Source organism: Poeciliopsis prolifica, unplaced genomic scaffold (assembly GCF_027474105.1).
Source record: "Poeciliopsis prolifica strain line A6 unplaced genomic scaffold, Auburn_PproV2 SCAFFOLD006, whole genome shotgun sequence".
NCBI lineage: Eukaryota > Metazoa > Chordata > Actinopteri > Cyprinodontiformes > Poeciliidae > Poeciliopsis > Poeciliopsis prolifica.
The window spans coordinates 4,269,192-4,296,590 of NW_026562381.1; the positions used below are offsets into that span (position 1 = coordinate 4,269,192).

The 27,399-nt window shown below is 36.6% G+C and overlaps 1 protein-coding gene across 4 annotated transcripts in view; it reads left to right on the forward strand.

Moving 5' to 3' along the window:
* The first annotated feature begins 2,524 nt into the window (after window positions 1-2,524).
* LOC129360471 (glycine receptor subunit alphaZ1) overlaps window positions 2,525-27,399 on the forward strand; it is a 107,036-nt gene continuing 82,161 nt past the window's right edge. For all 4 annotated transcript variants that reach the window (XM_055030720.1, XM_055030721.1, XM_055030722.1 and 1 more), the window contains exon 1: window positions 2,525-2,706. In XM_055030720.1, the coding sequence (XP_054886695.1) occupies window positions 2,636-2,706 (71 nt within the window). In that variant the 5' untranslated portion in view covers window positions 2,525-2,635. The remainder of the gene's footprint in view (window positions 2,707-27,399) is intronic.

Here is a 27,399-nt window from a genome sequence, read left to right on the forward strand (position 1 = left end):
AATGTCTCTAAAACCCAATTGTGAGAAATCAGGACCCTGCTGAGGAAACTTCCTGTAGCTTCTTTGAGCTGGTCCTGCCCGAGGCTCCAGGAGTCAAAGTTTGAACACTGGGAAACCGAGCCCAGGAGCTGAATTGGGGGTTTCCATTGCTATATTGTGGCCACTGCTCTTCTTATGGTCTGTTGTGGTGACCAAAGAGCTGAGCTAACAGGGAAAGCTCTTCATTTACTTAATGTCAGTAATTACCTCCAGCTGTCCCTCGTCTCCTGATGACCTCACCTCTCAGTCCCAGTGTTCTGTGCTTGATTCTCCCCCCATGTCCTGCTCTGGTTTCTTCATGTTTTTATCTGTAAGTCAGCAAGTTTACAATTAAAGTCCTTATTCGCTTTAGGAAGATCTCTCTGCCACCTCCCAAACTATGACGCTGTCCTTTCCTCCTTTAAATATCTCATAGATTATCTGAGGTGCTAGCCTGTCGAGGACATTCATACTCTGGCAACTAAACCAACTATTGGCACTTTGGCTCATGGTGTTTAGCATCAAGTCTTGCTGAACAATGAGATCAGCATCGCCACAATGCTTATCAGTGAAGGAAGCCTGAAGTTCCCTGGTCGGCTGCAAGGACTTAAGAAAACACTGTAGACCAAAAATTACAGAAGACATGGCTCCTCAAGTTATTGCTGACTTGTGGAAACCTTGTACTAGTGCCGATAGCTGCATTTCCATTGACAATATAATTCCACAAATTGGAAAAAAATTGCTTATTGGAAAATAAAAACATTTTTTTAATTACATTTCTTATTTAATGAAAACACAATTACAAAATGGTATTTATTCAATATTAGCGGCGTATCAACAGTTTTGTGCATATTTGTGATCTAAGTTGCTACTGCTATCATTACAAATGCCAGTGGTCTTTTTTTCTTTTTTGTGGCCAATGTGAAATATTTCTGTATCTTAAACACTTTTTTTAGTTGTAATATTCAAAACTAATTTTGTGTTTTCATTTTAACCAAAATTAAAAGAAATTGGGCTTTAAAAATCTCTATGTAAATATTTGAATTGAGATGAACCTGCATTCAATTTACCTCTTGACTCAAGTTTTATTCTCATTTGCTTATGTTACTACAATAACTTTAGCATAAGTCGGAACACAACCAGATACTCATTATTTTCAGTATTTATATTTTTATTACGGAATTCAAAATAAATATGAGTTGTTTTTTTATATATATAAATTACAGTAACTGTAATTTCAGCGATTTTTACTTTTCCCTCTTCTTTGTCCCCCCTCTCAGGGGATCTCTGTTGGAGGCAAAACTGGCCTTCAGCTGCATTTTTGACACATTCCCGGACCAATCAGCTGCAGACGTCAGCAGCGTGAAGACCAATGGCAGCATCCTGTGGGCGTCTCTGGCCACACTGAGTGCGTATTTTGGAGTTTGGTAAATGACTGCAGCAGGAAAATACAGTGTCGAAGCGCACAGAGCTGGCACTGCTGTGTGTATGTGTGCGAGTGCGTGTCGGTGCGCGCTAGGCAGTGGTCACCTCTCCTGCCATGGAAGAGGGTCCACATCGGTCGGACACATAGGGCTGCATCTTATTGTGAAACTCTGCTCAACAGCGGGACTCTGTGCTTTTGTTGGGATTTAACGCGCCCGGTGCGCCGGTGGGAGCGGATGCGGAGCACAGCAGCGGTCGCCGGCGCGTCTCCAACTTGACCACCACCAGACAATGGGAGCAGCTGAGCCGAGCTGCTGCAGCGCCAAGTACTACTACAACTGCTCGCCCCTGGGAGATAAGTACGAGGAGAAGAGGGAGAACCAGCAGCGAGAGGAGGGGGTAAAGAAGGAGAGGGAGAAGAGGAGGCAGACGTGTTGTACCTGCAGCAGCAGCAGCAGCGCCGGGACTCCCACAGCAGCCGATACGCACAGATCCAGAACGACGCTCCGGCTGCCCCTGGGATCCATGTGAGACGGAGCCTGCAGATGTAAGAGAAAGCTCTCCTCTGTGTGCGGATTTTGGGAATATAGTGCATTCATATTTGTTTCAGCGCTCCAGGGACAAGCGGACGCCGGTTTCTGCAGTCAAACAGCCACTGAAGGAATATGTCTCATTTCTCTGTTAACTGCGGCGGAGTGCACAGACCGGACCTTAGAGTCATTGCCTGTATTTATGTCAGGTATTAGCAACCTGCAAGCGGCTGCTGTCCTCTGAAACCAGTGACCCCCCCTCCCCTCCCTGCCCTTCTTTCCCATCTTTGTCCCCGGTTGTCCCCCCTTGAACCAAAACCTGGACGAGCTTCCTCCTTACGGTACCTCTGGCTGCCTCTGTCCGAGGTCCTGAACACATTTTCGGGCTGGATTCAGTGGATTTTCTGTTGCGGCGGCGCTGGAGGAGTGAGAACGGACACAGGCATGATTTTATGGAGAGTGAAGTGATGGCCATCCCGCGGCTCGGCACTGGAGAACACGGGATCTGAAACGGACACGCACCCACCGAGAAGCAGGACATTCTGGCTCACCTTGGAGGTCATAAACCATTGCCCAAGCGCCCCCCTGTCCCCGTCTCCAGACCTCCTTCTCAGCCTTTTCTGAAGAGTGTCCAACACCTTCACAACCCCCCTCCAAATAAAATGAGACTGGCAAAAATGTGCCGACTGAACGCGCTGGGGATCTATTTGTGGGAAACGGTTTTATTTTTCAGGTAAGCACAGGCATGGAACTGAGTTGATGGGCGGGGAAGGAAAAGAAATAACCAAGAGTGTGTAATTTGTTTGGGGATTTAATGAAAAGCAAGTGAAATTAGCATTTTTATTGCCTCGATGCGGTCTGGGACATGCATGGAAATTAAAGCTGCGTTCAAAAGTCTTAAAAGGAGAAAAGGGAATTCCGGGGAGAAAAGTTGTCAAAGTTGCCTGTGGGTTGTGTGAGTTATGGCCGATAAGTATGCGCGTCCGTGGGAAGCACTCCCTGTGATGAAGTTGCATTGAAATCAGACAGGGTTTGTTTTTGGGCGGGAAGTGCGACCGCTAGTGGATGGATATCGTCTGGGGCATTAGTTCCACATTTTAATCTTCTATAATTATGCAGGATACATTTAATCAAAACACATACACACAGCAATGAAGTTCATAATTTGTGCTCTCATGTGATTCCTCACCCCTCAGCTACCTTCCTTTTTATTTTCCTATGATGCCCCATGACCAAGACTAACACAGCACAAACCTAAATGTGTGAGTTGGGATTATCACAAACAAGCAGTTTGATCCAATTACTTTAATTTGCCTAATTTGCTCTTCTGTAGAAATATGTCAGTACTGTAAAATATTATCACTAATTTGGGTTTAAAAGTTATTTTCATTTTACTTAGATTCATTACTCATGTTTTAGAAATAAATAGTTTGTGTATTTTCTTGTTTATGGTTTGCAGCTAATAAAAACTCAATTTGATTTAGCTGAAAATAGCAATATAACTTCATATCATATCTTACAATTACATGAGTGGAAGGTTGTGTGGAAGGAAGACGTGTTTTAGAAAAACTTAGCATGTAATATGCATAGTAGCTTCATGTTATACAAACAACATCTGTAAAACCAAAGTTCGGTTTGACCTTCTTCACTCTGATTTTATGATTTCTTTTATTTGTAGAAAAGGAATGGAGTACAGGATACAGTGAAACAGAGAAAGCCTCAGAAAGAGGAGACTGTTTATGTATGATGCCAGAAAAAGAAATTACAAACAAATGTGGTATGAATTCCCTAAACACCCAAACAAGTACTGGAGAGGAAACAAGTAGAGGTCATATTATTGAGTTGTTTCAAATGCTGTGAAGGTTTGCAGTTTGCTCCCTTAGTTTAGTAGAAACTTACTGGTGAAATTTGAAACAGACAATCTTTTATAAAACATGCAATAAATCATTGCGTCAGATCAATAAAACTGAATAGTTTGGCAAATTTGATGGATTTCCAATTCAACTGACGAAACAATTAATTATTGACAGAAAAGTCAATAAATTCTCTAAACTTTCAAAGTTCAGACTTAAAACTCGGTTTAGTTTAAATTGTGAAAAAAAGTTTTTAAATACTATACCCACATATTTGTATGCATCTCTAAACTTTTTCATTTCTGGTGACAAATCCTTTCATTTCCCAACCTAAATTTTACTATCAAAGTTCCTGCATCCCTACATTATGAACCTTTTGGCAACATTTTGGGAACATATTTTTTTACAAACTTGTAAGACTGATTTATTCACAGAAAAATCATTGTTGCTGTAAATGATCAAGGATTCAAACAGGATTTGAATCAGACAAATCCTACCTGAACACATCTATTATTTTGTGTAGCAAAGAACAGAGGACATGCGTTACTCAGCTCTTTACTATTTGTTTCCCTTTTCTAGATGTATAGAAGCTGAAGAGTTAATTATTCAATCAACGAAATGAAAAGCACCAGTACCACTTGCAGCACAATAGCCCCACAGCATGCTACCGCCACCGTTCTTAACCGTGTTCTTCGGTTCAAAATATTCTTATATTTGTGCCAAATAACTCCGACTTGTCTGATCATAAAACCTCACTCTGGGAAGGGTTTGGCGTTTTTTCTGACCGTCTGTAAATGAATCAAGCTTGAAGGTGTCTGTTGGTTTCTGAGTGAATTAAACAGGGTTTGTTGTAGAGAGTGAAATCTGGTGATGCAGCCGTTTATAATTTATGGGAGACTTCTTGAGCTTTGGTTGTTGCTGGGTTGTTTTTAAAGATGTTTTTACTTGTTTCAGTTAATCTAAGAAGGTAATTGTTTTTTTTTTTTACAGACATTTTACAAAATAGTGACGTTAATTATTTGATGTGAGAATCTTGGTGTCTATAGTTGTTTAGAATAAGGCTCCATAAAGTCTTATTAACTTGCATAAATAAGCCTAGAGTTTTTCTTGTTAGAAAATAAAGAAATTTGATTAAACTCAAAATCTATGATTGGTCAATCCAGTATGGTAGCATGTATTTTTATGCTACCAAAGAAGGTACCAGGTGGGCTTGCTCTTGATCACTAACCAGAAGACAAAATATATTGTAGGACTTTCTGCACAACTTTTTCAAAAACATATAGGTTATTTTTAAGAAAACATTTTGGCGTGTATGCATTTTGACCCTGCATGTATGAAGTAAAGAAAGTAGTTCGAATAAATCAATAAAAACACACATTTATTAATGTAGATATGAACTTATTTATGGGATTAACTTGATTTAAAGTTAAATTTGGCTGCATTTGATAGAGTTGGACTTGATTCTTTATAGCATTGTGAGTTAATGTTTTTAGAATGTCCTCTGAGGCTTAGTAAAGTCTTATGTTTGTTAAAGATGTATGTGGCTTAGAATGGAAGACTTGTGCTGCAATAGACAGCAAGATGTCTATCTATCTCCGTTATCAGTCCTGTGGGAGATCAACCAGTTCTGTTTTGGGTAGATACTTCAGTTTTTCCTCTCCTATTACTAAATACTGTCACATCTCAGTACTGAGGCTGACTACACTTCACTTTGGCTTTAATCCTGCCCACAGCTGCTGATTGGCAAATCGTCAGTCTTCATGCTCCGCTCAGTGAAACAATGTCTTTCCAACCGAGAAATGAATGTTTCATGTCATGATGCGAGACAAATCATTCATCTCAGTGTAGCAGAAAGACCCAAAGGTCTGCATTACTCCAACCTTAGTCTCTGTGATGACACAGACAAAGGCATCAGTTATTTTGTGGATTCCCTTATATCTGGTATTCAATAATAAATAGTGGTGAATTAGAAGATAAGAATTTAAACTTTTATTTTTTTTATTTATTTCCAGCCTTTTTAAAGATCTCATAAGAAATTGTGCACCTGAAACTAATTTTCAGCGAAATAATTACTGCTGAGATGACATCTCTTAAAGTTTTATAATTTTTAACACAAATAATCAAATTTATTCACATTGGGAGTGGTTGAGTTTGATGGCAGGACAAAAATGAATGTTAATTTAATAAAAACTGAAGGCGAAAATGGAACTTGATGTTCTAGAAAGTCTTTAAAAGCCATGTTGATGTTGCAACTTTTAATCAGAGACAAGAAAACAAGTTCTTATATTAAATATTACTCAGCTCTGATCATTTTAATACACTCAAGTAAAAAAACTAAAAAGTTTTTTTTTTAAGTGCTGTATAGGAATTGTGACAGACTTTTTATTTCATTTTATTTTTTTTTTCTCATAGTGGGATTTCGTTGGCCACTGAATAGCTTGATTCTATTTGATTGTTCCTTTAGAGATGTTTTCAAAGAATTGCCAATAAATTTGGCTAATTCTGTTTGCAAGAAAGCTGCACTGCAATGCCTATTTAGTTAGGTATTGTTTTATCAATCAACATTTTTAAAAAACTTTTGACAAATCGTAATGAAATTGAAGTTGATATGTAACAAACTAATCTACAATAGTTAAAAGTAATGGATATTATAAAGAAGTCAATCTGTAAAGGAAGTGTAAAACATTTAAAAGTACTTTTGATATTTCTGCACTGTGCAGCTCGTACATTTAAAACTAAGACTCCTAGTATAACCCTGCTTACCTTCATAATATCATTTGGTGATGATTTAGAGCTGCTTTGAATTTAACCTGCAGGTATAATGCACATTTTTCAGTTCATTGCATCACGTGGATTTATTCTCGCTGCACAGCCTCTGAGGTATCTCATTATAAAAACTATTAGAAGCATTTTTCCACAAGCTGCAGACTTCCTCATTTTATGGAATTAGGCAGCAATTTACAGCTGGAACTGGGGGTATTTTAGTGGTCTGCAGGAGTTCTGCATTCAGCGTACACACTGATTAGTAATGAACCACCGTCAGGTATATTGCTGTCTCAGCTTCTCGGCTCTGAACTCTGCAGTTTTCCGCTTAATTGATATCTCTTTCCCCTCCATCCCAACCCAGACCCCTTACACCTCATTCCCCATTCTGCCTTATTACTAAACATCGATTAGCCCGTCAATGACTGAGGCCAGACCTGATGAATACACATTAAATGCTTAAACATCGCTCTCTTTTTCCTCCCTCTCTATGTCTGTGCTTTTTTTTTACTCATTAAAACAGCTGAGAGTTTAGAATTTAGATGCAGAATTTAGTACAGGAATTCTTTCAAAAAAGGCATTAAGGAGATGAGATAAAGCAATGACTCACTGAACATATCTTTACAGTGAATGTTTGATCTTCGCCTTCTTCCGTGTTCAGTGAAACATTTGCAGGACAGACAGTCTGCATGTTTTTGAGACTCTGAAAAAAGAAAATTTACAGCTTCATTTTTTTCATTTCATTGCCTGATTTTTAGCGCAAATGATTCATTGTAGTATATTAGTCCACAGACCCACAGCATTGCAGTTCCTCCACCATACCTAACATTGAACATTTGGTGCACTTGGACTTACAGGTTTTCCTCCTTTGTTTTACACCAAATCCAACTGGAGTGTTTGTTGCTCAAAACCACCATCTTAGTTGAATCAGAGTAAATCTCACACTGTTTCAGTTAAAATTGCAACAGGAATTAGCCAACTTTAAACATTTGCAGCATGTTTGTGTTGTTAGGGGACAAATTGCTTTTTTTTCTCATTTCCTGGCAGACAAATAGCCTGTAATAGTTGTGGTGATTTGGTAATCTCAGGATGCTGTGTTTTGCTGCAGCTCTCAAAATAGTGCTGTCAACATTTGTTTTGTTGTAATTTAATTTGTTTTAATATGTTCACAGTTACTTGATGGCATGTCCTGGTGCATTTCTCATTTTGTCTTTTAATTACTCTGCTTCAGAGTAATGATTGTTTGCCAACCAATTCATCCATTCACTTAGTCCAGACTTTTTGTTATGGATACCATAAATATTCTCTCTAACTAACTGCACATGGAATTTTATGGTTCCGCGTATCTAAATCAAAATCAAATCAATTTTTTTTTTGTATAGCACATTTCAGCAGAAAGGCAGTTCAAGAAAAACATAAGCAGATCATAAAACATAAACATTTTAAGAGTCACCAAATGTGAAATGATTAGCAAACACTGCATTTTGCCAAACTCCGTAATCAAAATCATCAATACACCAAATATGTTGATCAATGTTCCAGTTATCATGAGTCAAAAGCAACTCTAAGCAGGTGGGTTTTTATCCTTAGTTTACAGGAACTCAATCTTTCAGCTGTTTTGCAGTTTTCTGGAAGTTTATTCCAGATGTGTAAAGCATAGAAGCTGAATGCTTCTTCTCCATGTTTGGTTCTGATTCTGGGGTGCAGAGCAGACCAGAAGCACAAGACCTGAGAGGTCTGGATGGTTGATACAACAGTAGGTCTTTAATGTATTTTTGTGCCAAGCTATTCAGTGATTTATAAACTAACAGTAGTTTAAAGTCTATTCTCTGATCTCAACCTGGAGTGATTTGTTCTATTTTCCTGGTTTCAGACAGACCTGTGAATGCACTGTTTCAGTAAATTAAATTACTGCAACATGATTAAAAATAACCATATCTGACCATAAACAACAATGATTACAGGAAGATTTGATGGAAATACTTCAACATTAATCTGCGTAATTTAATTTGTGTGCTTCACTGTTTTGTTTGATTGGGGTACCAAATAATTACTGTCCCCTTGTTTAGTGTAAAGAAGGTTTTATCGTTAGATGAATTTAGACTATTCATTGGTTTATAGACCAACAATAATTAAAATCTTTTTTTTTTTTGTTCAAATGAGAATGAAAAGTGTTGGACTGTTGAGATATCCAACTTTCTCTGACCTTGAATAATTAAAGTGAATTATTTTCATTGAAAACTATAAAAACACCAATGCAAAAATCAAACCTATAATAAAATAAACACATGCTGAGGTTTTTCTGCAATCTCTTTTAATAATTAGATGGTTTTAGGATTGTAGCAGGCTTATTCAGGGAGGGTCAGTTACATGCCTTTATTGATGCTGTGTTCAGAGTTACTCAGTGTATCTAAAATTATGTGTCATCACAATATAGAAGGATATTTTAGAAATACTCTAGAATATCAATGAAGGGAATCTGAAGAAACGAAAACAAAAGTGGACCAAAAATGGAGCCTAGAGAAACCATATTTATGTTTAAAATGTATATTTTCCTGCAGCCTCAGTATGCTTAGTATGATCTAGCCTAATTTAACAAAATACCCCACAATCCCAACCATATCTATCTTTCAGCATCTTATAATTAGTAACATTGTCCATACTAATTTCACAACACAGGAATTCAAATGGAAATGTTTAAAAACCAGGCATTTCCATCTCAAATCACCGCACTGGTTGGTAACAGTGGATTAAAACTCAAATATTTTGAGTTAACAACTAACTTGTTGCTCAAGAAAAAAGACACGTAGCTTTTGAACTTAGTTTTTATATTTGTTTTGTTATATTTTACTGGCTATACTAGGTAACATCCAATCATGTGGCTGAATTTGAAATTCATAATTTTCAGAACAGAAACCAGTATCGACACTTTGCTTAATTCTGAGTTGCATCGTCTACTTTTATTGACTTTTTACCCATGAATGATGAATGAAATGTGTCTGGAATGCCAACGTGCCCATCATGACCTCTTGGGACTGTCAATAAATCAGGACTGACAAAATGATTGTCAGGCCTATGAACAGCCAATGGCATTGCTGTGGCAAGAGGTCGCTGTTGTTGAAAAGGCAATTTGTTTTTTAATACCTACTGATATCCAAAATTTTGTTACAAGTAAAAAAGGAGCTCCTACAAATAGAGCATAACTATGTTTTATTATTCTGCAGGGAAACTGCATTGTATGGCTTCATCATCTTTGAACAGACATAAAAAACGATAAATGGAGATCTTTACATTTTCTCAGTCATTAAGAAATGTAACTATATCTGATTTGTTGCACCATAGAGCATCACCAGGTTTCGAGAACTCGGCTTCTCCTTTAAAGGAAAATCCAATGATCGTTTCTCCATTTGATCAGGCGCTTTGCTCATTCCTCATCCTCCTCCCCGTGATAACACAGATTGATCACCTCTCTCCTTTCTGGGTGCTTGCACAGATCGTTACTGTACTCTAAAGCAGGCAAAGGCTCTCAGTATGCAAACTATTCATCTTTATGCTAAACAAAATGTGCAGAGAGTGACCTTTTCCTCTATTGATATCTATATTCAATAAGACTCTTTACTTTGTCAGGTGGAAACAGATAAACGTGCAGTTTAAACGGCTTGCATCAGAGACTGAAATATTCATGAGTTTTGCCTTCACCATTCTTTATGTTTAATGCTATCAAATAATTGTTGAAGTGTGAAATCTATGTATTTCTTCAGAGACATTCCATAAATTTTTTGAAGCAGAGTGAATATTCATCTAAGCCTCAGGTCTTTAAACTCTCCTTGATTTGGCCTTGAAGAAGCAGCTGCAAGTGAAAACTTCCTCTCTCCTATCATGTTGAAGCACAAATTAAATTCTTCTCAATTCAAAATTGTGACTTTAAGTACGGTCACTCAGATTATTTTTCACTGAGAATTACTTTGTGTTTAACATTGTAAGGCGTTAATATTAAATGAAGTCCTTATCCTGATTTGGCTCAAGGAATATAAAAAAATAATGGCCGGATTTTCTTTCTTTCGTTTAATGGAAAGGTTAGGCTTCACACTAATGTAAAAGCAGAGCTGTGACAGAACAGCTTACTGGAATGTCACGTTACCTGGAGTTAGACTTTACTTTTAGCTGTGGCATTCATTAGGGTTGTGACTCAGTGTGGGCTGTCATCTGTATTTGCAGGCACATTGCATGTCTGTCTTTGTTTCAATGAAGAGACAGAATAACTGTGTTTTTTATGTTCAAGAACAAGTAGATAAACATTTCCCATTGGAACAAAAAGCACAGAAATGTGGCTGCTTTTTCAATTCATATATCATCATTTTTCAAGACATTCTTTCTCACAATTGTGTTTGTGCTTGAAGGTTGCAAAAATTATACTTGCCCATGTCTGAAATTGAAAAAAGAATGTGGTAAAAATGAGGGAGGAAAAAAAAAGCTAGCATCAAGCAGCCAAGAACATGGCTGAAAGTTCCTCGTGAGTGTTGATGTTACATTTGTAACACTGAAACTGGACATGAATGCATGATGCAATGGCCAACTAAAAGGAATGTAGTGATGGCAAAGTCTCAGGCAGGAAATTTAATTAAGATAAAGATTTATGTGGTGATTCATCTAACAAACCAGCACCCTACCTTGGGAGCTAAAATAACCCAGTTTTCACTTTTCCTGTGCTGTCCAGACTCCTACCTGACAATTTTCAGATATTTTTGACTGTTTTTTATTTTTTTTTTAAATCCAATAACTTTTTAAATTGGACTTGTAGGCGCCTTCTTAGCAGGAACCTGTCACAATGACACATTTTGTTTCCCTTTCCATGAAATGTAATAAAGATGAGACAGTTTGATACGCCGAAAATACAACTTCAGCTGTCAGGTGAAAACTTTAGTCAAGGGAAGGATGAGCCTTTTTCTGATTGTGTGTCTGGCTTTTAAAAACTCTGGAGTTTCTTTGTTTTTTCTCAAAGTTTAAAGCTTAGTACCGTCACATTTGGTTTAGTGTCATCCTTTCTATAATCAGACAGCTTTTCATTTGTGCAAAAGTAAAGTTTAATTAGTTTAAGTTTATAGAATTTTAAATCTTGTTTAGAGGTTGCCTTTTATTCAAATAAATGACAAAATAATAAGGTGAGTGAAATAGCAAAATTTTACTGAGGCATTGCAGTCATTTTCCTTGAATATTTATTAAGTAATGGAAATTTTTTGGCAGATTTGCAAAGGTTTAAGGAGAGTCAGGGAGAAACAGATTTGCCAGAATTGTATTCAATAAAATCTTATATATAGTCAGCTGAGAGTAGTTTTAATAATGATTATCTGCTTTAATGTCAGGAACGAAAGAACAAGTTTGCAGTTTCAAATTTGTTGTCACAAAAGACAAAGCTTTTGTGTTCACTTCACCTAAAAGATTTCAGATCTGTGACATTCTTATTATTGTCTGTCAGACTGAAAGGATTTCTTATTTAAAGTTAAAATGCAGCATTGTTTAGAGCAGGAATCTACAACCTTTGACTTTGCTTTGGTTCAGCAAGATTAGAAGGTTAAACTTTTCATAAAAAAACATAATATGCTCTTACAATAAAATCAAAAGGGGAAACAGAAGTAACATGCTGCTATTCTGAGGAGGGAGTAAGTCAACACAGTAAAACAAAAGTACGCCCTCCTTATGTTTAAAGGTTTTATGTGCCATGACGTCATAGAAATGTGTTGCATGATTTACATCTGATATTAAAGCTGAGAAATGTAAAGATTCCACACTGTCATTATTTAATAAATAAAGATAATATTTCATATCACCTTTTCACATCAATTGAAAAGGTGATGTGAAACATTAAGTATTACCTTGCCGCTCTCTTTGGTTTTAAGAGTACAAAGGAGCAGCCAGGTGCTTGATTAATTGATCATCATTAATGGGATCCCAGATTTGTGTTATCACAATATCCAGGCTAAAGGATTTCTGCCCTATTGGAGAAGCCTATGTAATGAGAAATATTTTTCACCATAGACAATTCTCGGAAAAATGTCAAAAACATGACAGCTTCGCCTTCGACTAGGAAAAAAAGATGTTTGTGTTGAAACAGAAACTATTTATTAAAAAAGGGAGGTGTAAACAAATGAAACATAAGTAGAGATGTTTAATTAAAATGTAGAGCACAATGTTTTGAGAAAACCAAGTAGCACAGCATCTTACACCCAGCGTCGAGCATGAGTGTGAAGAGCTGATGATTCGGACTCACTTCTCCTTCTATCGACCACTAAGAATGACTTTGTTGGACAGATGGTCTCAAATACTTTGATACACATTTAGTTTTATGGTAATATTTTTTTCCTTGCTCATGGGAGACAGCATCATTCATGTGACAGACAGTTACTCCTCCCAAAGATGCTGAGAATTTGTCTTTTTGATTTCACATTTCTTGCTTTACGTCTTCAGGAGAACACAGATTATTAAACTTAAATCAGACATTAGGATGATTTAAAATAGGACTGGATCGTCAGTCTTCATCATAATTGCGAAACAATGTCTGTGTTCTGCAATTGCAGTGTTTCCATTAAAGAAGAAACACAATTAAAATGAAACGTGAATAGGTTTGTTCATGCAATAAGTAATTAAAAATGATTTAAAAAAAAATCATGCTGTGCCATCATCCTCCAACCGCTTTCTGTTGTCTTGTTCTTTGTGGTTTGCGTAAGGGACAACATTCAGTTGTTGCACATGTAGTGATGTGAAAATAAATGTTTCCATTTGGCTGTATTGAAAATTAATCAATTTAAATTCAGCCAAAACAAACACCAACCTCATCCTATTGCAAAAACTCAGCAAAAAATTATGTTTGTTCAAAGTTGGTATGTTTCCATTACACTAATTTATTTTCAAAATGTCAAATTGTGCAATTATATGGTCAATGAAAATTCAGCTTTTAATAGAGCATGGCAGTCATTGGTTAAAGTTAAGGTTAATAAATTCAGCTTTTCCATTTACTAAATTTGTGTTTAATAAATATTGTAAAGGCTTTTGTATGATCTCATAAGATAAAACATCAAAAAACATGTTAATCTGTTTTCTTTTACTGTGCCATGATTTATAAAGTTCTCTGTGTAAAAACCATCAGAAATATCAATGATTGATTTTTAATATGTTTGACAGCCTTTTGTTTTCAGGGAAAAATTCAAAACGATGGTTTAATCTGCACTATCACATTTACCCACATTTTTTTAAATCCTAGAAAATGTGTCAATTTGATTCTAGACTTAAGGGTCCACAGTTCACCCAAAGAGGTCAGACACAGAACCCAATCATCTGTAATGTGTTCTGGGTTTTATTTGTGCCGCTGAAGGACGGGCCCGACTGGCCGGCTGCCCTTCTCAGAAATCTTCCCATGTCAGTTCGCATCCGAGTTGCGTTCAGTCAAATTAAACCAACCGTGTTATTTATGAATCTGCCCTCGGGTTGTTTCATTTGTTCGGCAGCAGTAGGGCCAAACATTTATCACCCGCATCCTCCATCATAACAAATCATAACATACGCTGTATATACATTCTTTTTCTGTGATCAATTTCCCTCCCGCCAAGTTCTATAATGAAAAACAATCGACTGCTCTGAGAAGTTCGCTGCCACCTCAACAATAATTAACTTCTAGCCAGGTTCATTTCCAAAACCTGATATATGATGAAACATTATTGATTAGGAGACTGTGACACATTTACACCTTAAATAGCAAAGTATGTTATCAATGACCTCTCAGAGCTGCAACCAAGCTAAAATGTTAGAACCTCCTCAGCAGCACAAGAATCAGAGAGGAGAGGAAAATTCCTCTTAACTACTGCTCAAGGTTTTATTAATCTAAACGTGTAGTAATATATGGGATTATGCACAGTATGTTGATTCTGTGTGACATAATTAGCAAATAAAAATGGTAAAAAAAAAAAAAAAAACTAAAAACGCGGTGAGATGCAAAGGGAGCAGCACAGTTATGTCCAATGTTACTCATACACCTTTCAGATTTAGATTTTAAATCATCTTTATTAGATTAAGAAGTTTTTTTCTGACAGAAAATGAGTCAGGTATGTTTCAACGATAATAAAGCAATCTTAAACCTATCAATTTTCAATTGGTTTTTATTTGTACATTATTTTAGAACATAGTATGTCAAAAATGATTTATACCAGCCTCAATATTTGAAAAAAAAAACTTTTAAAAGTGCTGCTTAGATTCATGGTGGTTTGCACTGGTACTTTAGAGACGAGCCCAGTGTCTCTGAGGTGGGAAAGCCTCTTTGCCATCACCCTAACCTTTAGCTCCCACCCCAGATTATCTATCAAAATGAATCTTGGACTCTATAAAAGCTTCATATCATTTCAGTAAGAGGAAACATGTTGGTAAAATTAAACCCAAGTATTTCAAGGATTGTAGTAATTTTAGACTTTTATGAATGCCTTCTGGGACTTAAACCACAACTTCATTAAGGTCTCTTAATGAGTTACAGTTTTACAACCTTCATACATAAATTACAGTCTTTGTAATAAGTTCTCTTAAAGTCTGCTGCCTTCCTGTCTGTAAGAAGCATAATTTCCAAGCACTTGGGTTAGAGGGATTGCAAACATTGTTGCTTGTGAATATGGTGACGCTCTTACATTTCTGATGTAAAACTCACCCAGAACATTGATCATCTGCACGTTTGGTGAAGCTTTGAGGAGAATGTTTGGAATATAGCCGGTTCCCCATTAGAAGAGATGCAGTTCCTCCAGGGCTTTTTAGCTTGCACAGAACATCTGTAGAAATCATGTACTGGTTTATTTTAGTCTCATGTAGGTTCTGAGTGCAGCACGGTGTCAGCACTTGCAGCACATCCGTGACATGAAGCCCCACAAAGCAGAATTTGGTGCACTCGCCTCAAATCAGAGCTACTTCCAATCTTGAAGATAGCTTTGTGCTTGCACAGGGAGATTTTTCTAGTGTGTTGGTGCTTTCTCACAGGGTCCAGGAGAGATGTGGCATGATTTCAAATGCTACATTTGATGTGTGAATGTGGTGCTAACCTACACAGAACTCAAGACACTGTCTCAAGGACACTGAAAATGGAGTAGCTGCTCCTGAGAGCACATCAGATTCATGTTTTCAAATTTCCTACTATCCAGACACTTTACATTCCAAGTTCATTGTGATAATTTAATAATTCAGTACAAACTACTCTGATTTGGTGAGGTGAAAGAGGAAAACATTTCAGTCAAATGTCACATACGAAATCTCCCAGACAAAACTATTTACGGAGCTGTTGTTGCCATTCCTTAAAGTAGCCTGTGATCAGCGCCTCTGGTTTTTGTGGATATTCTCAAGCAACAAACAACCAGCTGGTTGCAAACGTACGGCTGCTCACTTTTCAATAGGTTCTGATGGAGATTCTTTCCTGTTAAAGGAGATTGTTCTTTCCACTGTCACCAAATGCATGCAAAGTAGAGACATTGCTTCAAAGTATTGCACCAGTTGGCATAATACCAAACTTGACTGCATTGTTTTTTTCTTACGGTCAAATTGTTGTCAGTGTAATGGACTTTGATTGATCTGTTTATGTGATTAGAATTAATTGACAGCTCTTCTGTAAATAAAATGAATCTACCTCTTCTACAGAGAAATATTTGTTGTGAATCAGGGCCATATAATTGAGCTGAGTTGAATCAAATTTAATAATTTTCTTTTCTTTGGATGTGTTTAACATAAGTGTCACAGGATGTCAGTTTCTGTTAACAAGTGTTGTCAGATTTGGAAGCAAGTAAAAATTATGCTGAAGTGTAAGAAGCAATTCAAAAAGGAAAAAAGAACAAAGTTCAAAGAACAAAGACTATGACTGGGTTATAAAAAAAATTGTGAAAAAGTCAGACGATGCCTGAAAGAACCCATTAAATTCATTATTAGAAAGAGGACAGAACAGGGCATCTTGACAAAACTGTTAAGAAAGGGCAGATTACTTAAATTAACCAAAGAACAAGTTCATTAATCAAGGGTAATAAAGAGGCCAAAATTACGCTGAAGGATCTGAAACACTGCAGAGATCTGAGTATCACACACACACACACAAGGACATCAAACAGTATTTTAAGCATCAGATTCTACATTTCCATATTTTGAAGAGAGAAAAAAAGAAGCAGGTGGATTGATAGATTATCCAAGCCTGTTGAAATTCATTTATATTAATAGGAAAACATGACCTTATTAAATTTAACGACTACACAAACTGTGTATATTTTGTAGAAACTAGTTTGGAGGTTACATTAAAATGTTCTTCCTTTGTAAGAAATGAAGTGGTCAAATCTGTGTTTAACAGTTTTGTTACACTTCATAGAATTTTAATCACATTTAGAACCAAATTTATACCTTGAAACTGACAGTAGGTGTATCTTATTTTACCTATGTCTGTATTTTTATATGAGACAAAACTGTAAAAGATGTGCACAAATGTGAAGCTTACTTCTGAATGTTTTTCATAACTCAACAAAACAGATTTTTGTAAAAAAAAAAAAAACTGTTTCTTTTTTTTTCTCTAATATTTGTCTTTCATTTGCAGGCCAGTCATAAATCAGAACCTTAATAGAACCTTTCTGGTCAAAGGTTCTTTTACGGTTGGAAATCATATTATAATTTGTTTCATATTAATTCCTCATCTAGACCTGTTTGGACATTGTGCACAGCCGCAGCAGAAACCTGTATTTCATATCTAAAAATGCAGATTTGAGTCCATTTCACACCAGTACGTGTCAATCTGCAGGTGATATGTGGAGGTTTAAGTTGGTTTCCCCATTACAGCCTGGATGACAAATCTGAAAATTGCTCTGTTTGCAATATGTTGGAGTGTTGACTCATCACAATAAGAGCAGAAAATGTGGACTAAAATAAACCTCTGGAACAAATAAACACAAAACAAAAATATGAATGGAGCTCATTATTTAAACAGGAGATATTCAATCTCCTAGGTCAAAAATGCCTTTTAAAAGTCCAAACAATAGCAGTAATAAATATGATGCAAGTTGAAGGCTTTTGAGTTTGTTGTGATGAGTTAGTGTTTTGTAAGAGGCAGCCAAAGTATCTCTTAGTGCCAGGGATGTGTTACAAAATGCCAGGATGGGATCAATTAGGATTTCAAGTCTTCAGAGGCTTTAGGAGCATAATGAGGAACACTTAGGACTAATAATTGGAGCGTTGCATTTGCCCACATCTCTCTGTAGCTCTTGCTCTCTGAGACTCTGGCACTAGACGACTCAGCTGTTTTTCCTGCTCCTGTGCTGTCTCAGCACTGGCCACAGGTTTCCACAGTAGCCTCGGCCAGCATTGATCTGAAATAATTGAAGCAAATCCGAGGTTTGATCATTGAAAACCCAAAGAAGAAGCTGCTGGGGAGGGGGGATTATTAACATAAGCTGCTGAGGAGACTTTAAAAACCCAGCAGCTAAAATTCACCTATGCTTGTTTCAGCCTCTGGAAACCATTCAAGTTAAACTGTGTTTGTGTATGCTATAAAATAAACAACAAACACTTTTTAAATTTTTAATAACACCACCACAGGAAACTGCTGGACTGCTGTTATATGAGAAACAGTTTTATTTCTTTCATTTGCAGGCCAGTCATAAATCAGAGTAAAATGCAAATCAATCAAACCTGTTTATACAGAACTTTTCATAAGTGAAACCCAAAGTGCTTCAACTGGGGGAAACATTTAACCACTGGAGACTCATACAATAAAATGAATAAAATGAAAATAAAGTGGCCAAAATGAAAATAAAGTGGCCAAAATGACCATTATATTGTGTGAATAAAATGCGCAATAAATGAAGTAAGTAGACAAATAAAAATGATAATTTTATAGATGATGTGTATGAATCTGAGCTTGTTGAGAACACTGTAACATTTTGATCAGTAAATGTTTTTTGTAGTCATTTGGAGTCATTCACAGACGGTGGATATGAAATTGATTATTACTGGAATGGTCATGGAATAAGAAAAGTTTTTTTTTATAGAAACCTTTTCTAAACTTCCATTTCAATATTTGTAATAGTTTCCTGTTAAAACCTTTGCTACAAATCCCACTTACAATGTATAAAAATGTATTTACGCAATGTCCTGTAGAGAGTTGGTGGAATATTAAGGTATTATAAACACCTCAATAGTTTCACTGTTCTCTTAAATGTTAAAAGAACATGTGATTGTATTAGTTGACAAATGTTATCTGCAGCACAGACTCAGTTGTTTACAGAAGATTTTTTCATAAAGTGAAGATGGTTGTGTGTTCAGGTGAGAAATTAAAGCCAAACACGTCAGCAACCCCAAATCATCAACGACTCACAGGTTCCTGTAGTTTTGTGCCCCTGGTGAGTTAAACATCCACAGTTAGGAGCTTTCGTTTCCTTTCCTCTCATTTACCTGCAGTGCAGTCAGTCAGAGAGGTGGGAGGAATATTCAGCAAACTGATGTTTGCATGGTGCTTACAGCAAAAGCGAAGCAGGCAGGCTTTTAAAAGGCACCAATTGGATCGGTTAAGCCAAGTAATTATGCAAATGGAAGACACCTGGCAGATGTTTGGCTCTGTGACCCAGTGGACATCAAGTCTGTTGAGTAGCAGAGAAAGGAGAAATTAATATGGTGGGAATGAAACAGCACAACAAGCATTTCATAATCACGATTTTCCTCTCCAAATACTCAGCTTGTTCCAGTAAAACCTTTCTTGTCAGGAGCCGGATGCATCCATAATCAGGTTACTCATGTTTATCGCCAGAGATAAATGCTGCATTTAATAAGGCTTGAAAGAAAAAAAAAAGTTTTGTCTCTCGTTTAGATTAAAACTGGACATTTAACTAAAACCATATTTTATTATTTATGTTACCAATTTAAGAAGAATTAAATTGCACTCATGTTTTCTTCAGAGGGTTTTGTGTCGTATATAACAAATGTTTCAATTTTAGTCGCCAATTGAACCGGGTCTTCCGGACTATCAGGTGTGAAAACGGCCCAAATCTCCTCTATTGCACGATGGAGTTAGAGTCAATGGGAATTGCTTTTTAAATTACTTCCACGGATTAATGGGCAGCAACATCTGCTTGTCTGAGGTCATTGATGCTGTCGATCAGCAGCACCCACCGCCTGCTTTCTCATAAATCCTGAAAGCAGCAAGGTTGTTTTTAAATTGTTTTTAAAACAATTTTCATTTGAGAACCATTTTGGGTTCATCTCTGCTAAAGAAAGTGCAGAATATGTGTTGTGCTTTTGTTTATATGAGGTTAATTTAAATAATCTCAGACTGAGCAGTTAATTTTGTACTTTTGTCAAGCTCGCAGTACTTTTTACTCTTTGTTGCTGCCACAGGTATTGGTGTGAGTTAAATTCTTGCATCGTTCTCTAGGGCTGCAACAGAAACCTAACATCAAACCTTTTGTAAGGAATCCTGAAATGAAAAGAAGCCAGCTTGCTGGGATGGAGCTCCCAAACATATCTCACAATTTATTTTGGATCACAGTAACCTCATAGCACTGGAGGCATTTTGTTGGAAAAAGAAGCGAAACATGGCAAAACAAAACTAAGACTCCAAACTGATTCATCTCAGTTCTATTGTTACAGATCCTTTACCTTCCCCATCTTCTGTTGTTTACAATCTTGTAGGAACTTTTCCCCTCAGCACTCAATTCTTTGCAACTAAAACTGAATGAACTTGAAACCAGTCATGCTCTGCTGAAAGAAAGGCTGAACCCCCCTCCACCCCCTCACTCCGTCATGCTCACAGTGTCAGCACTATTCAGCCTGAAGTGTTGTCCCACGCTTCACGTCCTGTGGACATTCCCTTTGTGTCGAGGACACGCAGCTGTAATCCCGATCTGTGACTAATCAGATTGGGCTGTCATTGCACCAACAGAGTGTTTGTTCGATGCTAATTTGAGAGCCATTTCACACGGAGCTTATGCTTCATTGTGTCGTCTGTGCCTCGCCGAGCTCAGCGCTGAACAACAGAAATTAGTTTTCTGGAAGAGCTCGATTCTATCACTTTTGTGATCATCCTAAAGAGGATTAAACTTGGATTTGTCACGCTGGTGCAAGATAATCTCTGATCCACCTAATTTGTTGTGTGTTAAAATAGAATCTGGTGCATTATGAGTCTGATGTCTTCTATATGATCAACACTGACTAGCACAGTTTTATCTGATCGTTGATGATCATTGATCATTTTTTCAAGGCCGTCTAAACCAGGACTCTTATGAAATATTTATGCCTGCAAATAATTACTACCCATCTCCACTAACTGTCATTAATCAACAATTTGACCTCAGTGATTCCAACAAGATAACCGAATAATCGCTCAGAGAAGTGTGTGTGATTTAATCTCAGCTGAATCTAATTGTTTGATTATTATAATTATACTACAATTAATTTCAATAGGTGTAATTTGGTTCACAAAGTGGATTAGTACTGCTTCATGTTTCACACACATTTAGAATTACAAACATCTGGATGTCTGCACATTTTGGTTCTGCAAAACTGAAAATGTAATTCTTCTTTGCTTAAAATGTTTGAGTTATGAACCATAAATGTGAATATTATTAAATGTTTTTCCTAGAATCTAGTTTGAACCGATCTCTCATTGTTTTATCTTGTTGGTGTTCTTTATTTTATAAGAATACCAAAAATTGTATAAAGAGGCTAATTCAGGTAAATTCCCTGGACATCTGTTGAAACAGAGTCATGATTGCATTTTAACCACGTTCTTTTCTGCTTTCAAGGCTTTTAATGCATCTTATTCCAGAACCTTTATGTGAGCCTTATTGCTTCATTCCAAAACCAGTTTAAAATGGGTGTTTATGACCATTCGCCTGCTGGAATAGGAATTAGAGTCCAACTCTCAACAATTTAGCTGTTGTTCATGTTGACTGTTACATCGATCTGAAAAATTTGCAGAGCTTTTTTGAAAGTACCTCATTAGTTGATAACTTCAAATAGAAAGTCTCATCAGTTTAATTTCATGCAAAATATAAATTGATGAGACATTTTTGGTGATATTTGGAGGGTGTTTTCATAACATACAGCACAGTGTTTGCGTGTAGATTCATGACCTTCTGTTAGGACAACCAGGACAGCCAGAAGGGACGTCAGCAGATGACACACTGGAGTAACACCCCCAATCCAACATCCAAAAGTCCCCCATGACTACGCTTAAAAATATTTACAACATATTTGTTGTTTTACTCTTCTGTTGAATAACTGGGTTATGAGTAAAAACACTTGATAGATTCTTTCACACTGAATCCAACTGAATCATGTTTAAGTTAATATGTTGTCACTCTGTTTTTTCTAGTTTTTTCTGGTGCCTCAATTTATTTGTTTGTAAACATATTATTTATGCAACTTTTTCTATCAGCCTTTGAAAGACCAGAATTGCATATATATATATTTTTTTTTGTCAGATGACATTTCTAAATATAGTGAGTTGTTTTGATCTACTTCAGTAAAAATATACTGAAGCTGCTCTTACGTGTGTGTAGTTTTTGGTTACTCTATCCACCCGCTGATTTCCCTCATCTGAATATCTAATGCGTCTTCTCGCTGCCGTGACTGATGTGCCTACAGCGTAACCAGCCTGTGATCTTGCAAAATCTTCATGCTGATTTTTGTCATATTTCCTGAAATGTTAGCCCTCAGATATCTCCTTGTTTGTCTTTCATGAAACTGTGATGAGAGACACATGTTGGAGCTGCACGCTGGCATTTAAAAAGCTGCTGGCTTGTCAAGATGGAGGTATGCAGCTAAAGGTCAAAACTGAAGAGGTTTACAGGCCAAAAATGTTCAACACTATCTGGATCTCATAATGTGCACCTCCATCAATATTTAACATGGTTAGGACAAACACTGAGGCTCAGTATTAGCTCTGCTAATACTGAGCCTAATACTATTATTAAGACCTTAATAATAGTCATTAATAATTCTAAATTCAAGAACTAATTAATGTAGAGACAAAAAGAAAAAAAAAACATTGTTGATATGGCTAAAAATTTACAGCAATCACTGCAACATCCATCATAAAGTCAGGAGTGCATTTGTGAAGTGAAGCTCACTTAAACCTTTCAGTTTTATCATCAACATCATCAGTCAGCAAGCATCTGATGTAATTATCTGCATTGTGATTTATGGTTATAACAGCATCATCAGCATCACTGCTATTGTTGAACAGCAGAGGCTCACAGAAAGAGCTCAGCATGATCCTTCAGCTGTGGACAGCTGGTGAGACATCGTTTGATTCCGACTAAATTTCAGCTGGATGAGATATATTTTTTGGGTTTATATACAAATATTGCACAAGTCAGTCTAATATTGATCATTTCTCCTATTGCAAGTTCACCAATATTTTTTTCTTCTCACACTTCCAAAAAACATCAAGGCAAGAGCAAATCAAAGGCAGACTTTAACTTCTAACTGGCTTTAATCCTCTAAGCAGAAATATGTATCTAAGTACTTGTTAGTTTTCTCTTAAAGCATTTTGCAGTTTCAGTCCTAGACATTTATGATGATGATATGGAGCTCCATGCAGCAAACCTCTGGATACAGCAAGATGAAACAACATGATTACACCTGGGTGTGATGAAAAGGAGCAAAGGGACTTTTTGACCTTTAGATGTTTCTTTTGTAGACCTGTTTTTTTTTTCCAGTTTCATCTTGTAATGTTATTGCTCTGATGACAAAATCATTGTTTCTTCATGAGCAAATCTGTGAGGTTTCGGGTGTGAGACTTGTGTTTGGCGTCTTTTCTCAGCTCAAAGATATTAGTGTATAGTTTTATCCTATGAATGCTTGTGTACAGACAGAATACTACATTTATAAAGACAACAGATTAGTCACTTTTTCTTATTGATACTTGCAGCCTGGGCTGAATTACACTGGCCAATTGAATCAGGAGACATTTGACTACTTTTTATTTCAACGAAGGTCATGTGCAAACAAAAATAAGATTAAAAAGGTCCATTTATTAACCACAATGGACTGGTGCAACACCTTCATTTTTAAACCAGAGCTCTGATTGATCTAACCATCACTTCATTATTCATGAACAAAACACAGACACACTTGTACTCCTCAACTTGGCTGGACTAAAAGAGGGGATTCCACTTTTTGCCATTTGACTTGAGCCTCAGAGGATTCTTAAGTTGGCAACCCTTCCGGTTGACCTGAAACTATTTGAACAGCAGAGCTGAATTTACTTGCTCCTCTTCTTCGTGCACACTCTTTCCCCTCTCTCTCCTCATTAATATCCAATATTTATTTCCTGACGTTTTCACTGATAAGGGCAAGCTGGTTGCAATGTCAGATCGGGTGTGTGTGTGCATAAGTGCATGTGCATACAAATCTATAAAACCTATGTATGCACATCATAAAGGTTTTTGTGTACTTGTAATAGTGTGGTTACTTGCTCTGTTTGTACACACAGATGCCCTTCAGTGCTAAGACTAATGAGGGATTTGTCCATTTTATTTTGTTTTCCAATCATGCCCCTCCATTCCCCATTTTCTCCCGGCAGACTTTGATACTGATCAGCACCTTCCAGATAAAGCGACAGCACTGACTGCATTGCATGTTTATGAATTGCTAATGGAGCCATTTATCATGCCGTACGACACGATTTACCATATTGAAAGTCACGCTTTGCAGTTTTACATTTAGAAGGTGAAAATTTAAGCGCAATCGACTGTATCAAGTGTCATTTTAATTTATGGGAGATTAATGCGGCGGCTGTGCTCTCCTCCCTCGCACTCATCAGGAGTTACAAGTAATGCCTGCATAATCACCATTTTTACATTTAACTTCAGCTGCACTCTGGGTTGCTGAAGGCATTATAGTTTCTTGTGCTGTTTGTAGAACATTAGAGGAATAACTGTTGTTCGATGTTGGCTTAATGATGATTTAGTTCACTTTGGGAACTTTTCAAGAACCAGTAAATCAAAAAACTCAAACAAAGAGAAGTGAGAGATTAAGATCATGTTTTTCCACTTCATCGCCTGGTTAAGATAAAGTCTGGAGAGCTGATCTCATCCTCAGAGTGTTAAGGTCAGAGATATTCAAAAGAGGACAAGATCCCATTGTACCTTACATTTATTTCATTATACATTTGAGAATTTGTTGATTAATTTGTGTTCTGGTCTTGCAGCTGCTAAAATGCAGTGAGGACAGTTCTTTTTATGTATTTTTGTTTTCTTAAGACAAATATGTCATATGTTACCAACACCATGTTACACAGACAAATTACACATTGATAAATTCCAACAATAAACAATAAACTCATATAAAGTCATATTTAGTACCATATGCATAAGAAGATGTGCCTTATAGTTTAATAGGCTTAATAGTAAGCATGTCTGATCTTTTTCTTGTCAAAATATGGTAAAATCAAAGCCAACAATGATACAAATATAAGACAAATAAAAGCTTTTTATCCCAAAAAGAAAGTTATCCATGATGGTAACGGATCATTCAGGTCAGTTTATGCAACATATTAAGAAAAATATGCTCAATGAAATGAAAGAAGTCTTTTGAAAGACCAATTAATCTAAGAGTTGTGTGTTTGGACTGTGGGAGGAAACTGAAGTACCCGCAGAAATCCAAATGCATGGTTACAACCATGCATGTGCAGAAACACAGGCTGGGATTTGAACCCAGAACCTTCTTGCTATAAACTGTGACATTATGGAGCCTGAAAGGCAAATAATTTTCAACAAATTTCATTTAGTCGGCTTTCACTTAGAACAGGATATGGGCAATTCTTTCTTCACAAATGCTTGATAACCTTTAGTATTAAGAAAACATGAACCAGTTCATCTGTGCTAGTGGGCTAAGACTGTACCATTCTTGAATTGCAGTCACAGGCTGCAGAAAATCCTTCAGAGGGTCACAAATGGTCCGCGGGCTGCACTTTGAACACCTCTGTGTTAGGCTGTCTTCACAGAAAGTGGGTCAGTACAGAAAGTTATTAATAGTCCATATTGTAGTAGTGCGTGTTAATTCTGTCAGTTTAGCAAGAGCAAGAAGAAACTCAAACTGCACTTCAACTGAGTGTTAGTGTAAATTTTTTGAAATGTTTATACTGTTTTCATTTTATTTGGTGTCCGGTTCTGAACATCTGTCCAGCAGTGTTTCTATGGATGTTCTGTATTATTCACAGAAAAGTGTTCCCTTCATGTGGGCAGAACCAAACACGCATGTTTGAGTTCACTATTTGAGAGCCAATAATGGGTTTTGGTTTGAAATTGTATTAGTATTTACTCACTGAAAGGAAAAAGTTAATTTTAGCTTCTTTTAATTCACTCAATTACAACTAAATCCCAGCAATGTGACAAATAAAGGAGATCTAACAAACACTGTTATGAGTAATGGAAATCAAAGTTATTCAGGTAAAGAATGAGTTTAATTCCAAAATTCAAATTATTCTGTGGTTCCTTTTTGTGCACTTAATGGACAAATTCTGCAGGGCAGCAGTTAGTGTCATGGGTGCATTTTGTTGTCTTAGATGTATTCAATTCATTTAGTTAAAAATAAACTTATAAGAAAGCCTGCTTCTGGCTTTTTACTTGCAAGGCTTTCTTTGCATAGAGGAGAGAAACAACATTACAATTCTTCTTGTTACATATTCAGTATTAAATTCATAGATTGTTTTGGTTTCAAAGTCTGTTTTCTGGCTTTGTTCTGGCTTTGCTAAAGTTTTATTATGGCAAGGTAATTCATAGCTTATAGAAAAAAATGTACATTTCAGAAGTGTATTAAATGGATTACTGTCACATCTTATGTTAAAAAAGTTAGAAATCCAATATATTTTCTCGATTTGATCAAGAAATGTGTCCAAAATCTCATTCACAAATGAGCAAGTAAATTGGAATGGTGGAAGAATCAACAACAATTATAATTGTCAAAATATAAAGCAAAGATCTTAATTTTAGAAAAGTAATGTTTTAAAGTGACTTTAGAGCAAAACACAATACCACTATGCTTTGACACTAATACAAGTATAATTCTTCAAAGTATGCATGACAAATGCAACACTAACTATTATTCCTTGTGTTAGGATACTTTAATATATCTATTCTTCTTTGCTAAATAAAAGTTTGTAACTGTTACTTTAACTTAGTTGTCAGTTATTAAAACAAGTTTTAAAAGCTTAAACATTTGTTTTCAGCCACTATCATAAATATCCTCAGTCAAAACGAAACCGCTCCAGTCTCACAGATCCCCAAATCAGGTGAAATCCAATATATTTTTATGCTCTTGTTAAAGAGAACCTGTGGCAAAATATTAATATTCAAGAGCTTAAGTTTGAATTCATAGTAGTCATAGAGAAGTGTAAGAAGTTTGGATTCTGTTTGCATGATTTTCTTTTTCAGATAGATGACCAACGTAATGTCCCAGGTTGCAATTATTGCACAGGTTGTTGTGCTCAGCAGGGAGCAATTCTCAAACAGAAAATCTCCTCACTATATTCTGTTATGTGGCTGAAAAGGAAATGAATATCCCAAAGGTTTTTGCTAGAACTGATGGTGGAGGAGTAATCTCCCAAGCGAGGTCATAGAGTTCCTGGAGACACTAGTAAGTCCAAATGAGGCAGGAAGGGAGCCTTGGACTTGATAGGTGACATCGTGAAGGTACAAGTCCCACATCGGGCGCGATTCTGGAGTTTGCATGCTCTTCACATACACAAAATTGATTTCTCCAGGCACTGGAATTAAGCATGTAGGTTTATGATTTAATGGATATATTTTAATGAATTA